Raw genomic sequence first — 16973 nt, forward strand, 5'->3', positions numbered from 1 at the left:
CCTGCTTCCAGTCCACTGCTGGGGACTTCTCTGACTTGTATGTGTGGTTATCTTTCCCTTTCTTTGGGGTAGGAGTCACTGTGGAGTAGTGCTGGCCACTGTAGGGACTGCCTGCACACAAGTCCTCTGGCACTGGCTCATATGGGCTCTGGCTAAGAGAGTACTGGAGAGGGCAGGTGTCCCCATAGCGCAGAGCCGGGGAGCAGCACCAGCAAGCTTTTTGTGTCCTAGTCTTCTATGGGAGGGGCCCTAGAGCGCTGGGACTAAAGCTGCTTGATGGGTTCCTTAGAAGCACAGCCAGGAGCTGGGGGTTGGGGGGCGGGGGTCCACCAATAAAATCTTACATTAAAAATTTTAATATTTAAAATATGAAAGTAAGGGGGTTCCTGGGTGGCTCAGTGGGTTAAGCCTCTGCCTTCAACTCAGGTCATGATCTCAGGGTCCTGGGATCGAGCCCCACATTTGGCTCTCTGCTCAGCAGGAAGCCTGCTTCCTTCTCTCTCTCTGCCTGCCTCTCTGCCTACTTGTGATCTCTCTGTCAAACAAATAAATAAAATATTTTAAAAAAAATGAAAGTAGGAAACTGTATTTAATATTCCTCTTGGTTTCTGTATTGCCAATATGTCACTAAATCTTGAAGTCATTCTATGTTTTAATACCCACTGTGGTAGAGGATTTCTAACAACACTATCTTTGTGCTTCTGTTTCTCAAAATGAAAATGGAAGAAGCCTTGGGGCGCCTGGGTGGCTCATTTGGTTAAGTATCTGCCTTTGGCTCAGGTCATGATCCCAGGGTCCTGGGATCAAGCCCCGCATCCGGCTCCCTGATCTGAGGGAAGCCTCCCCCTGCTTGTGTTCCCTTTCTCACTGCCTATCTGTCAAATAAATAAATAAAATATTAAAAATTAAAAAAGGAAAGAAAACGGAAGAAACTAGTAACATTTCTTTCCTTTTTTTACATGATAACATTGAATATTGGCAAAACTATGCTTAGTAAGAAGTGCTTAACAGTTCAGGGCAATGTAGTTGGTGTAACTTTTGAAAATCTGTTTTAAAAAAACTGTAAGAGTAATACAGTTGAATACAGATTCAGGATAACTCTCAATAAACTGGGAATAGAAGGTAAATTCCTTAACTTGAGGAACAGTATCTATCAAAAACTGAGTAAACAACACACTTAACAGTGAAATTTTAGGAGTTGTCCCTTTAGTCATAGTAAGACAGAAGGCCAGTATCACTGCTTCTTATTCAAAGATGAATTTGAGTTCTCATGCAATATAAAGAGAAAAACAAAAAACTGTAAAGGGCAAAAAAAATTACCATTTGACAGTTTATACAGAAAATACAAGAAAAATTCAAGAAAATCTTAAACTACTGAGATGATTTAATAAAACTGTTCTGGAAGGTCACTAGATACTTACTGCTTAAATGTAATTTAGTAATTATAGTAAATCATTCATAATAGTAACAAAAATTATGTACCTAGGAATAATAAAAAAGATATATAAAATCTTTATAGAGGATACTACAAAAGTTTATTGAGGGACATAATATTACCCCTAAATGAATGGAGATACAAAATTAATAACACCTAATATAAATTGAGTGTTTACTATGTATCAGATTCTAAGTGCTTTTACATGTATTAACTCATTTAATCCTCACATTTCAGTTCAGCATTCTATTTTACCAATGAGAAAACCGAGGCAGAAAATTTCCCCAAAACCAGTGCTGATAAATAGCAGGTCTGAAATTAGAACTCAGGAGGTCTGGCTCCAGAGTCCATCCTTCAACCAAGAACCAATCTTTATATTGCAAAGATAGGAATTCTCTTCAAATTAATTTATAAATTCAATGTGATTCTAATAAAAAATGTATTAGGCTTTTCTTTGAATTAGAGAAACAAACTAAACTTCAGACAGAAGAATATAACCACAATTTTACAAATAAAAATAGGAGAACACACTCTATCAGGTACCAAGATTTAGAAAACTACTGCAAATAAAACAAATATGGTATCAGTGCAGGCACAGAGAAAACTTAAAAAAACTAGTGGAATAGAATCTATAAATATCCAGCAAATATAAACTTCCCATATGCCAGAGATGGCATTACTAATCAATGGGGAGATAGTGGAGTATCAAATAAAGATAACAAGTAATTTAGTTAAAAACATAAATATGCACATATCTGTGTATATGGTGTTAGAGATAATTGATCATATATTAATAAAAACCAACATATTATTTAAAATATGTCATATATTAACTAATTACATATACATACATATAAAAAATCACATACAGTTGTGCATATCTATGCAAAATTAGATCCCTACCTCCAAAACATACATAATGGCATGTTAGAGAAGAATGCAAGACTTAATTGTAAAAATAAAACATTGTAACATAGGAAAAGATGTATAATTCATAGAAAGCACAACTATGGTAATATACTTAATTTAGCTCTATAACAAAAACTCAATTTTTGTTATCACAAAGCTAAAATAGGCAATGGATTTTGCAGGGAGGGGTTGTGATATGTATTATCTATAACAAAGTGGTATCAAGAGGATATTAATACATTTCTCAAATATTTAAGAGTAAGACATTTAACATAATAGAAAATGGGAAAAAGATGAACAAATAACAGAAAGTCCAAAAGTCTAATAAATACATGAAAGAATATTCAACTTTAGTAGTATTCAAGAAAATATAAATTAAATGACAAGCTAATGTTTCATTGCCCACCAACTGTTAATTATGAAGTCTGACTCACAAGGGCTGGAGACATACAGAAGAAACAGGATTCTCACATACTACTAGTAGAAATGTAAATCGTTAAAATCATTTTGAGTGCAATTTGGCCAACACTAGTTAAAAACACTCATACCTTATGGCCAGCAATGATGCTTGTAGATATATACCGTGGAGCTGAAGTTGGCAGATTAGGGCCTATTAGCCATCTGTTTTGTGAATTAAGTCTTACTGAAACACAACCATGCCGATTTGCTTACATATGATCTACAGTTGCTTTCTTGCTACATAGGCAGATTTGAGTGGCTGTGACGGAGACCATATGGCCCACAAAGAATAATATATTTATTTTTTTATGAATCCTTAAGAAAAAGATTGTGACTCTTAACTGAAAAAGATGTTTACACATATTTACAAGATATGAATAAGTATGTTTATCAGTTGTTTTAACAGTGAAAAATTACCCTCAACCTAAAAGTCCATCAACTAGGAAACATATAAACTCTATTATCCATATAATTACAAAAAATTATGGTAAAATGGAAGTGTAAGGAACTTTCACCTTACAAATCCCCAGTCCCCAAAAGTAAGCTCTATTAACAACTTGGTGTACATTTTCCTAGCCTTTGCTTGCATGTATACAGGAAAGTAGGGGCCACCATACTGATGCCCAAATATGTGCTGAACAAATAAAAAATAAATCAATAAACAAACTGTTAGCAAAAACAGCTGAAGATGGAAAATCTCACACAGGGGATGGGTAAGAATGGATTTTATTTTGAATTTCCCTAAATTGCTTACCAGTCATTTGTATGTGTTTACTAATCATCTGCATTTTTTTTTCAATGAGTAGATTACAACCTCTATCCATTAAAGAAAATTATTATTATTTTTCTTATTAGTTGTAGGAATTCTTACATTATAGGGATAGTAACCTTTTTCCTTTTATGCGTTAAAAATTTTTTCCCTAGGCACACCTGGGTGGCTCAGTCAGATAAGCCTTTGGCTTAGGTCATGATCCCAGGGTCCAGGGATGGAGCTTCCCATTGGGCTCCCTGCTCAGTGGAGTCTGCTTCTCCCTTTGCCTCTGCCCTTCCCCCCACCTTATCCTCTCTCTCAAATAAATAAAATCTTAAAATTTTTTTTCCCCTTGGTTTATCTTCTGCAGAATGTTTTAAAATTTTATGACAATTTAATTTGTTGTCCTCTATTTTCTTCCATTAATTTTAGGTTTATTTTTCAAATTTAGATATTTAATCCATTTATAATTTTTCTTGTACAAGATGTGAATTAGGCATCTAATTTAATTTCTCCCAAATAGGGTGCTAGTTGTACCTATGTATTTACTGAATTATTTACCATTCTTCCCCAAATTCACATATTTTAAGGTACATGATAAAGATATATCCTGAATTCTCATACAGTGAAATTTAAAAAAAGTGTTTTATGACTTAAGAAATCTCTTTTTACCCCAATATTAGAAAGATACTTATGTATATTTTCTATTGAAAGGCTTATTTTTTTTGAAGATTTATTTATTTTAGAGAAAAAGAGGAGTGGGTATAGGAGAGGAGCAGAGGGAGATGGGGAGAAAGAACCTCAAGCAAACTCCCTGCTGAGCATGGAGCATGATATGGTTCTATCCCAAGACCCTGGGATCATGACCTGAGCTGAAACCAAAAGCAGGACACTTAACCAACTGAACTGCCCAGGCCCCCCAAAAGGTTTGTTTTTAAAGTTTTACTTTTGGCATTTAAGACGTTAATATGAATGGAATGGGAGTGAGAGGATATTAACAAAATGTGTATTATATATAGGAATTATAACATAACTAACTAACATGGATATATTATTTGAGCCTCTAGCTCCACCGTGAAACTAACAGGTATGGACTATAAAAGGTACCATGGTACTTGTGTTTAAGTGTCTCCTTAGTCTACCAACATACTGTAGCATAAAATGAATATACATGATGTTTAGGAAGCTACCATATATATACTTTGGGGATATAAAATGTCTTGTATTAGTGATTTTAAAACTACAAAAAACTTTTTACAACACAAAAATGTATTTATAGCACACAGATGAAATCTATGTAGTCCCTTTTATTTACCATTCCCTTAAATAAAATCTTCCAAATAATATTTTCTTACCAATTTGTCCTAAGGTTTTCCTTTTTTTTTTTTTTTAAATGCTTACACTTGCTCTGAAATAGACAAGGTAAACAGCAAAGCCTCCTCAGGGCTTAAAAATATCAGCGAGTAATATACTTATGTAAATACAAAGCACTAAATTCAATAATGTATGAATATACTTAGCAAATACCAAAGCTATTTAATATTCTTTCTTGACATCAGCTGAGGGCAGGAATACAGGAATGTTCTCCATCCAACTCATTTCACCTTTCCGACTATTCTCTATGTTCCCTTTCTACTTTCCTTAAACAAAGACTTCCCTTTTTTGCATACAACTTAAAGAGCAGTGAAATATTCTGAATGTCACTACACATACTTAAATTGTAAGAAGTAAAAATCTCAAGGAGAAGTGAAGTTAGCTATCAGCTACCAGATGACCAGCATCTAACCCTTTTCATCTCTTACAATTCCATTGCAGAGCAGAACAATATCAGGGAAATGAAATATAGTAGAGGCAGAATTAAGTGAACATTGATTATGTTGCCCAGAAGCCAGGATAAATTATTATTTTGAAATAGTGCCAAAGTGAAGGTAGACTTATATCTTTAATAATAAAATTTAATCAGTGTTAACAGAGCTATAATTCATTACATTCTTAATAGCTCTTCACTAGTCTGTACTGTTTTATAGTTTAATAATAAATAATTTACCTGTGCTCTTTTTTCCATATCCTGGCAAGTACCTAGTTGTTCTTCCATTGCAACTCTGATTTGCCTTGCTTCATATTCTAATTGTCTTCTGGTCATATCTGTTTGTAAGGAAAACTAAAACCACAAATTACATTGAAATGTTAATACCTCATGTTATGTATTTATCAGCAAAAGCAAAAAAGCATATAAATACCAATAAAGAAAATGAATATCAAATATGTAAGTTATTGAGCATAACAAGATTATTTTTTGCTTCAAGGAGTCCTAAAATTTGATGATAGGTGTTGGGCTCAGTCTGGGTCCCTGATGTGAAATGCTGAGCTGAAACACTTTTATTGGGCCATACTCACAAATACGTTTAAATTGTACTGATACACTTAAAATATATAATTGGTCCAGTTAGGGTAAGCCTTCTTCAGTTCCCATCTTCTGCACTGAAGAGGTACCACTTTATTAAAAATTAGCACATTAATGTGGACAACATAGAAAAATCAAGAAACAATCCATTATCCTTAAGTTTATAACTCAGTTTAAGGGTTGTTATAAATGTGCAGACTAAACAGAGAAAACCTCTCCATTTGTAAGATGACGAAAACAGGATAAGGAAAAGTTTTTATTTAATACAGGTAATCATAAATTGCAAAACAGCACAAACTTTTTGGTAAAAATCCAAAAGTGAAACAAAGCTGAAATAAACAAAAAGAAGTACTTCTTCCTGCAGGGGGTGTTAATTCATTCAAAAATCAATTAACCCTCTAATTAAAATTCCAGGCACTGAGATAACCGCTAGGCATACAAAAGGATGAAAAGGACAAGGTAATGAGACTTATAAACACATGCACCAAGAGGTAATAATACCTAAAAGTCTGATTAAATTATAATGGGCCATGAAGGAAATGAGAAAGTGCAATCAATAGATTTTTTATGCTCTATATAACTCAGCTGTGTGAGACATGTGTCTGACTCAGAGTAACATTCTGTAGGTCCAAGGATTCCAAACTGCACTGTCAGTTAAGTCAGGGGGTTTCTAACCCTTTCCCCTTGCAATAATGCAGATGACATTCTGCAGATAATGTATTTCTACAGGCATACCCAAATTATGGTTGCAACACAGATGAAATAGTCTGTATGTTATTTCTAATTCCCAGTGAGCCAGCTTTAACTCCACTTACTTACCCTTTACTTCCCAAAACCCCTGCAAAAAAAAAAGTTGAATGTGACAAAGTATATTGTAATAATGTGGTTTAGATCTGATGTTTTAAAAGTAATGTCTAATATCTTGATAATATTTCCATATGGAAACTTGCTTCCCAATATAAATGCAAAATTCATGAAATTAAAAAATATTTATGGCACACACAACAGTTTATACTTGGTAATGTTGCCAAATGGTCTATAATGTCTTATATATCCTATTAAAGAAATGTGATTATATAATAAATATGGGAACAATTTGACAACTGATCTTTGTTTCAGATTATTAACCAACTGCTCTCAAGCTATCACATACATCTGAGCTCTTTCTTAAACCTGATTGCATGCAGACAATTGAACTCTAAATTTTGTATATTCTAGTTATCAATGTGAATGGGAGCAAAACTATGCTTTAGTATTTTTTAAATTTAAGAGTATAAATCCCACCAAACCTTCTTGGGTTCCTAATCTTTATATTTTCCTAATCCAAGAACTCTTCATTAACTGTTCTTTCACTAACTGGGTCTCTTTAACTCCCAGGAAGAGGTCAAGGACATTGTCAGGAAAAGGGATCCTTTCTTTTCCTCCCAAAACCTTTTCTGATTATTCTAGGAGACTATGCATATAAGCTTCTGGTTCTAGTTCTGCCAGACAATGCCCATTCAGGAAATCTGGCTAAGTACATGTTTTCAAAGTATTCCTTCTTTCTACTTTTGTTTTTCATTTATTATGTCCTCTCAAAAGTGTTATTAGAAAATGAAAAATCTAACAGAGGACAATATATTTTAATTACCTTACTTTTTCTCTTTTTAAATTTTTTAAGAAATATTTATCAACAACAATCAGTTAAAATACAATTGTGTTTAAATTTTTAATGTATTCCAGAACATTCAGAAATGTTCTTACATGTGTCACCCCATAAATAAAATGGTTGACATGAGAGTTTGGGTGGGGAAGGAAAGGCTGCCAAGATTAAATTCTTTTTCACATAGTTATATTAGCAAAACAAACACATTTTAGTACTTACAAAAAGTCCTAAGACCCTTGCCAAAAGATCTTGTCATTTATAATAACTAGAACAGCACTCAAATTATCAACGACGCTTTTATTGCAAAAACTATATGGCATATAATGTGGCTCAAAAGATAGATGGTAATAAACATTTCTACAGAGTATGTTTGGTAATTCAACAGACAGAATAAAAATCCAGCTGCCTAGTTGAATCCTGAGTCCTACAGAATTTGATCTTAACACATTTTCTTAATTGGGGGCTTAAAATAAATATTTGCTTGAGCATAATGAAGTTTTATCACCTTTACAAACAAAAATTCATTAATTATTATATATTTGAGTTTAAAGTTAAGATAAAGATAAAGCATATTAGAGTTTACAAATAAGTAAAAAATGTAATCATCCTGAATTTTTTAAATGAGTAACAGATACTTTTAAAAGACTGAAGTTATTAAAGCCCTAAAATAGGTCATAATGCTAAGTTACTTACATTTTCGGTTAAAGGGAGACTATCTATTCTTTTGGTGAGATTCTGAAGTTGAGCATAATACCAGTCTTTTTCCTTTTCTTCTTTGTCAAGATCAGCAAGAAGTAATGATCTGTTTTTTAAAAAAAGGGTAAGTTTACGCAATGCTAATAGAGTACATAACAGTAATTCTTAACAGTTGTAATTGTCATGTTCTCTATTTAAACCAAAGTATTAATAATGAATAAGTGGATTTTTGAAGGTACTACTTAGAATATTATAATCAATAAAATTTGAATATCAAAAAGTTTTTACTTTTTTACCTAAGATATTCAATATCCTTACTAGAATATTTACATTTCAACCAAAGGCTTTCTTCACTGTATTTGCAGTCTAAAAATATGATGATGGTTTACAGAAAAAAGTACAGATATAACAAAACACAAAATTAATATAAGAATAAAAAATGTAATAGAGGAGTAAGGAAAAGCAGTAATTACACAAAAAATAAACCTAGAGTATAGGGTATCACTGCACTGGACACAGATGTGGCTTTCAACTTCTCAGAGCCAAAATAATAAGAAATACTTTGTCACTGTGCACTTCTTCAAAGAAGGTATCCAGATGGCCGAGAGACACATGAAAAGATGCTCAACATCACTCATCATCAAGGAAATGCAAATCAAAACTACAATAAGATATCACCTCACATGTGTCAGAATGGCTAAAGTCAAAAACACAAGAAACAAATGTTGGTGAGGATGGGGAGAAAAAGGAATCCTTGTACACTGCTGGGGGGAATGTAAAATCGCACAGCCACTGTGGAAAACAGAATGGAGTTTCCTCAAAAAGTTAAGAATACGAAAACGCTAATTAAAAAAGATATATGCACTCCTATGTTTATTGCAGCATTATTTATGATAGCCAAATCATGGAAGCAATCCATGTGTCCATCAATAGATGAATGGATAAAGAAGAATAGATATATATGTATATACACCCCCACCTTCTTTATAGATACATAAAGGCATACCCAAATACACACACACACACACACACACACACACACACACACATATAACTACTATGGAATATTACTCAGCTATAAAAAGGAATGAAATCTTGCCACTTGCAACAACATGGCTGGATCTAGAGAGTATAATGCTAAGTGAAATAAGTTGGTCAAAAAAGAAAAATACCATATGATTTCACTCACGTGGAATTTAAGGAACACAACATACAAAGACAAAAATCAAACAAATAGTAGCGAATTAACTGATGGTTACCAGAAGGAAAGCTGGTAGGGGGATGGGTGGAATAGGTGAAGGAGATTAAGAGCACATCTATCCTGATGAGCACTGACTAATGTACAGAATTGGTAAACCACTATATATTGTAGACCTGAAACTAACATAACACTATATGTTAACTATATTAGAATTAAAAAAAAAAAAAAGATTAGTTGCAGAAACTTTAAAAAATGTATTGTCACTGTGTACTAATAAGAAGTTATTCTGAGAGAGAGAAATTTTTTCTTAGTTTGGAATTTGAAGATGGATTTGCTATGTAACTCCTAAACAACCCAATCAATGTCCTCAATAACATTCTATATCAAGTTACTCTATATCTTACCATTTTAAATATAAATGCAAAATAAAGGTGTTCATGGGATAAGACTTGGTAGGTACAAAAAGTCTATGATTTCCTATCATGTGGTTCTTTCCCAAAGTGACCCCTATTATCATTTTATTGTGTATATTCCAGAGAGATTCTATTAAAATGGCAAAGATCTATGTGTATACTTACATGTACATTTTTAAACAGGAACAGTAGCATATTACTCTATGTATTATCCTGTTAAATTTGTTTTTCACTTAAAAAGTCTATCTTGGGAGATTATTCTGTGCCAGAACATAAAAAGGTCCTACATATTTTTGATAGCTGTGCAGTGTGCATGAATCCATAATGGGATACACTATGACTAGTTTCATTTTAGAGGGCATTCAGGGTCTTTCTAATCCTTTGCTATTATCAACAATGCTGCACTACATCTGATTATACATAACCCCATTTCACAAATGTGCAAGCATGTATGTAAGATAAACTCCTAGGGTATGTACATTTTTAACTTATTGCTCTTATTAGATATTGTACCAATTTATGCCCCTACCACTTTCACTAACAGAAATGTTTCATCATTTATTCAATTTATTTTTGCATATCCAGTTTTTTAAAACAGTGTATCATATGGTTTTAATTTTATTTCTTTTAGTGTAAGGTTAAGCATTTTTTTCAACTTTAAATGTCATTTGTGTTCCGTGTCTATAATTTTTTCTTACTTATTTATAGAATCTCAACTATATTAAGAATGACTGTACTGGAGGAGAAAAGTTGGTGGAGGAATAGGGGACCCTATTTCAACTAGTCCCCTAAAGTGAGCTGGATATGTACCAGACCATTTTGAACACCCACAAAATCAGCCTGAGATGTAAGAAGATATATCTGGATCTCTACAGACAGAGTACCTCCAGCAGTTGGTCCTGAGGTATGAAGGAGGGGTGGGGATTGGTGTCCCTAACCCTCATGTTGTTTAAGGCTCAACTGTATATAAATATATAAGTCATTTGAAAATAAGAGCATATAAGGTGATGCATTATTATATTGGGAGTAAAATGCCATGGATAATGATACACTAAAAGAACCCCCCCTAATATTTCTTGCAGGGCTGGCTTGGTGGTCACATATTCTTTCAGTTTCTGTTGGTTTTGGAAGCTCCTGGTCTCTCCATCCATTCTGAATGACAGCCTTCCTGGAAAAAGTATCCTTGGCTACATGCTCTTCACATTTAGTATCCTGAATATGTCTTGCCAGACCTTTCTGGCTTGCTAGGTCTCTGGCATTATTAGGATAGGTCTGACATTATTCTGATGTTCCTCCCTCTGTACGATAATTTTGATCTTGAAATATGTGACCACCAAGCTGGCCCTGCAAGAAATACTAAGGGGGAGTTCTATAAAAGGAGAAAGACCCCAAGAGTGATAAAGAACTGAAATTTACAGAGACAACCTATAGAAACAAGGACTTCACAGGCAACATGATGACAATAAAATCATATCTTTCAAGAATCACTCTCAGCATGAATGGCCTAAATGCTCCCATGAAACGGTACAGGGTTGCAGAATGGATAAAAAGATGTGACCCATCCATATTTGTCTACAAGAGATTAATTTTGAACCCCAAGATATGTCCAGACTGAAAGTAAAGGGATGGAGAACCATCTTTCATGCCAACAGATCTCAAAAGAAAGCTGGGGTAGCAATCCCCAAACAGACTAATTAGATTTTAAGATAAAGACTGTAGTTAGAGATACAGAAGGACACTATGTCATGCTTAAAGGGTCTATCCAACAAGAGGCTCTAACAATTGTAAATATCTATGCCCCCAACATGGGAGCAGCCAACTACATAAGCCAACTCATCCAAAATAAAGACATGTTGACAAAAACATGCTAATAGTAGGAGACCTCAACACTCCACTCTCAGCAACAGACAGATCATCTAAGCAGAAAATCAACAAAGAAACAAGAGCTGTGAATGACAAACTGGACTAGATGGACCTCATAGATATATCAGAACATTCCACCCTAAATAAAAGAATACTCATTCTTCTCAAATGCACATGGAACTTTCTCCAGAACAGACCCCATACTGGGTCACAAATCAGGTCTCAACCGATACCAAAAGACTGAGATTATTCCCTGCATATTCTCAGACCACAACGCTTTGAAACTAGAACTCAATCACAAGAAAATTTGAAAGAAATTCAAACCCATGGAAGCTAAATACCATCCCGCTTAAGAATGTTTGGGTCAACCAGGAAATCAAAGAACTTAAAAATTTCACGGAAACCACTGAGAACGAAAACACACTGGTCCAAGACTGCGAAGGCAGCTCCTAAGGGGGAAATATATAGCCATCCAAGCCTCACTCAAAAAAATAGAAAAATCCAAAATATACAAATTAACTTTATACCTTAAAGAACTGGAGAAAGAACAACAAATAAAGCCCAAGCCATGCATAAGAAGAGAAATAGTTGAGATTAGAACAGAGATCAATGAATTAGAAACCAGAAATACAGTAGAGCAGATCAACAAAACCAGAAGCTGGTTCTTTGAAAGAATTAGTAAGAGTGATAAACCACTGGTCAGACTTATCCAAAAGAAGAGAAAGGACCAAATTGGTGAAATTATGAATGAAAGAGGAGAGATCATGACTAACACCAAGGAAACAGAAACAATTATGAGAAATTATTATCAACAACTAATGCCAATAAATTAAGCAAACTGGAAGAAATGCATGCCTTCCTGGAAACCTATAAACTACCAAGACTGAATCAGGAAGAAATTGACAACCTAAATAGACCAATAACCAGTTATGAGATTGAAGCAGTGATCAAAAATCTCCCAAAAAACAAGAGCCCATGGTCTGATGGATTCCCTGGGAAATTCTACCAAATAATACCCATTCTCCTGAAGTTGTTTCAAAAAATAGAAACAGAAGGAAAACTTCCAAACTCATTCTATGAGGCCAGCATTACCTTGATCCCAAAACCAGGCAAAGACCCCATCAAAAAGGAGAATTACAGACCAATATCCCAGATGAATATGGGTGCCAAAATTCTCAACAAGATCCTAGCTAAGAGGACCCAACACTACATTAAAAGGATTACATTAAAAGGATTACCATCAGGACCAGGTGGGATTTATCCGTGGGATGCAAGGGTGGTTCAACATTTGTAAATCAATGTGATAGAACACATAAATAAGAGAAAAGACAAGAACCACACGGTCCTCTCAACTGATGCAGAAAAATCATCTGACAAAATATATCATCCTTTCCTGATTAAAACTCTGCAGAGTGTAGGGAGAGAGGCAAGATTCTTCATTTTCATAAAAATCATCTATAAAAAACACACAGTGAGTATCATTCTCAATGAGGAAAAGCTGAGAGCCTTTCCCTTAAGATCAGAAACAGGACAAGGATGCCCCCTCTCGCCCCTACTGTTCAACGTAGTACTGGAAATCCTGGCAACAGCAATCAGACAACAAAAAGAAATAAAAGATATTCAAATTGGCAAAGAAGAAGTAAACTCTCTCTTCACAGATGACATGATACTTTATGTGGAAACCCAAAAGACTTCATCCCCAAATTACTAGAACTCATATAGCAATTCAGTAATGTGGCAGGATACAAAATCAATGCACAGAAATCAGTTGCTTTCCTATACACACACTAACAATGTAACTGTAGACAGAGAAATTAAGAGAATGGGTTCCATTTACAATAGCACCAAAAACCTTAAGACACCTTAGAATAAACCTAACCAAAGAAGTAAAGGATCTATACTCTACAAACTATAGAACACTTATGAAGGAAGTTGAAGAAGACACAAAAAGATGGGAAAACACAATGTCTATGCTGCCCAGAGCAATCTATACTTTCAATGCCATCCTGATCAAAATACCAATGGCATTTTTCAAAGTGCTGGAACAAACAATCCTAAAATTCGTATGGAACCAGAAAAGACTCCAAATCGCCAAGGAAATGTTGAAAAAGAAAAACAAAGCTGGGGGCATCAGGTTGCCTTATTTCAAGCTATATTACAAAGCTGTGATCACCAAGACAGCAAGGTACTGGCACAAAAACAGACTCATTAATCAATGGAAAACAACAGAGAGCCCAGATAATGGACTCTCAACTCTAGGGTCAACTAATCTTCGATAAAGCAGGAAAAATTATCCAATGGCAAAAAGACAGTCACTTCAATAAATGCTACTGGGAATACTGGACAGCTGTATACAGAAGAATGAAACATGACCATTCTCTTACAGCATACACAAAGATAAACTCTAAATGGATGAAAGACTTCAATGTGAGACAGGAAAGCATCAAAATCCTAGAGAAAAACATAGGGAGTAACCTCTTCGACATCAGGAACAGCAACTTCTTTCAAAATACATCTCCAAAGGCAAGGGAAACAAAAGCAACAATGAACTTTTGGGACTTCAAGATAAAAAGCTTCCGCACAGCAAAGAAAACAGTCAATGAAACAAAGAGGCAACCTGTGGAATGGGAGAAGATATTTGCAAATGACTCTACAGATAAAGGGCTGGAATCCAAGATCTATAAAGAACTTCTCAAACTCAACACACACAATACAGATAATCACCTCAAAAAATGGGCAGAACACATGAACAGAACTTTCTCCATAGAAGACATACAGATGGCTAACAGACACATGAAAAAATGTTGAACATCAATAGCCATCAGGAAAATTCAAATCAAAACCACATTGAGATACCACCTTACACCAGTTAGAATGGCAAAAATTGACAAGACAAGAAACAACAAATGTTGGAGAGGTTGTGCAGAAAGGGAACCCTCTTACACTTTTGGTGAGAAAGCAGGTTGGTACAGCCACTTTGGAAAACAACGTGAAGTTTCCTCAAAAAGTTAAAAATAGAGCTACCCTATAACCCAGCAATTGCACTACTGGGTATTTACCCCAAAGATACAGATGTAGGGCCATATGCACCCCAGTGTTCATAGCAGCAATGTCCATAGTAGCCAAACTGTGGAAGAAACCAAGATGCCCCTCAACAGACAAATGGATAAAGAAGATGTGGTCCCTATATACAATGGAATATTACTCAGCCATCAGAAAGGATGAGTACCCACCATCTGCATCAACATGGTTGGGACTGGAGGAGATTATGCTGAGTGAAATCAGTCAAACAGTGAAAGACAGTTATCATATGGTTTCACTTATTTGTAGAACATAATAGCATGGAGAAAATTAGGAGAAGGAAGGGAAAAATGAAGCCAGGGGGATCAGAAGGGGAGACAAACCATGAGAAACCGTGGACTCTGAGAAACAAACTGAAGGTTTTAGATGGGAGGGGGATGGAGGGATGGGTGAGCCCAGTGAAGGGTATTAAGGAAGGCACATAATGCATGGAGCACTGAGTGTTATATGCAAACAATGAATCATAGAACACTACATCAAAAACTAATGATGTACTGTATGGTGATTAAGATAACATAAAACACTTAAAAAAAAAAAAGAGCAAGGCCCTAAATTTTCACTCAAAAAAAAAAAAAAAAAGATTCTGCTCTGTTGGTATATATTTTCTCTGTTTATCACTTGTCTTTTAACTTTGTTTATAATGTTTCTGTCATGTAAAAAATTTTGATTTTTTTTTGTAGTCAAATTTGTGGATATTTTCTACTATTGCTTCTGGAGTTTGCTCATTTACAGAGATGATCCCCACTCTAATACTGTTACTTTAAAATCCTGTTTGATCTTATTGTTTTGCAAAATATGCATGCATGTGAGTATGTGGAAGGTTATAGTCTTGCTAAAATTCCCTTTCCTTTACTGAGAAACAATAAAAAAAAAAAAAAGAAAGAAGACTTCATTTTTGATGTGGCATGGGAAGACAGTAAGTCCCTCTTATGATATAGCAACCTTGGGGGGAGTGCAGACCAATGGGAAGCTGCCTCTTCTCTCTCATTTCTGACAACAGAAGCAGGAGAACGCACTGCAGGATGCCTAAACCCCTTTCACAAGCTGGCACAAAGATGTGCTCTGATTCTATTTTTCAGCGCTCCCTGGTGAGAACCGGCAGGACCTACCAGGACTTAGGTGGGGAACAAATGGTGATGCTACTATTTCCTCTGATTATTCTCCAATAAACAGGCTCATTAAGTAAGAGCTGGGTGTCGTAAGTGCTTAAACCGATAGGCCAATGTTAGTGGTGGCTGAAGAGTGATAGGGAGGCTGCTGAGACCAGGGACAAGCTGTTACTGTCATGTTTAAAGTGGAACTATGGTAAAACGCTCTGGGGAAGTCAAGGTTACAGTGTTTTGAGACATAATGTTAACAAGTGGTAGGATGATAGTGGTTGGCCACAGTGTTTAAGGCTCAGAAATGAAAACAGGTCTAAATCCCGAGGCAGGTAGGTCTTTAGGGTTTGGACTTTTTTTTAGTGATTGTTAAGAGTCTTCTTTAAAATGTAAGTTTTGTGTTGTCTTAGCCCTCGAGCTAACTTAGGGTCACCTAAAAGAGCATGGCACATATGTACTAAGCATTTAATAAATACTTGTTAAATGAGCAAATAGCTAACATGATAATAGTTTACATTTATTGAATGTTCTAAGTATTAGACATACTGCTAAGTATTTTTTTAAAACCTAATTTAATCTTTACTACATCCTTTGAGGTAGTTATTCTTAGGCTCACTCTTTGGACTGGAAAACTGAGGTTCAAAATGGTTATAAAGCTGTGCAGCTGGGTTTGAACCCTGGCTTGACTACTTCCTAACACTTATCTCAGGCAATATAGATAATAAGAAAAAAAAAAAGAGAGAGACAGAGAGTGTATCTATGACTTAAGAGAGGGAAAGAAAGAGTGAAAAAACAGAGGATAAAATCGTCAAAGAAATAACATAACAGAATTTTCAAAAGCTGAAGAAAATAAACTTCCAGATTAAAAGGACACAGTGAGTACCCAGTACAATGAATGAAGAAAACTTATATACTGAGGCATTCTAAAGGCTTCTAAAGAAGAAAAATGGCAACCTTCAAAGGAATGAGAATCAGATTGGTATTAAATTTCTCATCAAAGACATTGACAATGAAGA

The 16973-nt window shown here is 34.8% G+C and overlaps 1 protein-coding gene across 9 annotated transcripts in view; it reads right to left on the reverse strand.

The window, feature by feature from the left end:
- The window catches only part of APC (APC regulator of WNT signaling pathway), a 135560-nt gene that overhangs the window by 53591 nt on the left and 64996 nt on the right, over positions 1-16973 (reverse strand). For all 9 annotated transcript variants that reach the window (XM_032844903.1, XM_032844898.1, XM_032844882.1 and 6 more), the window contains 2 exons: positions 8297-8405; positions 5602-5715 (listed from right to left, as the gene is read on the reverse strand). In XM_032844903.1, coding sequence (XP_032700794.1) covers positions 5602-5715; positions 8297-8405 — 223 coding nt within the window. The remainder of the gene's footprint in view (positions 1-5601; positions 5716-8296; positions 8406-16973) is intronic.

The sequence above is a fragment of the Lontra canadensis genome, unplaced genomic scaffold, assembly GCF_010015895.1.
Source record: "Lontra canadensis isolate GAN:19392208 unplaced genomic scaffold, GSC_riverotter_1.0 scaffold4, whole genome shotgun sequence".
NCBI lineage: Eukaryota > Metazoa > Chordata > Mammalia > Carnivora > Mustelidae > Lontra > Lontra canadensis.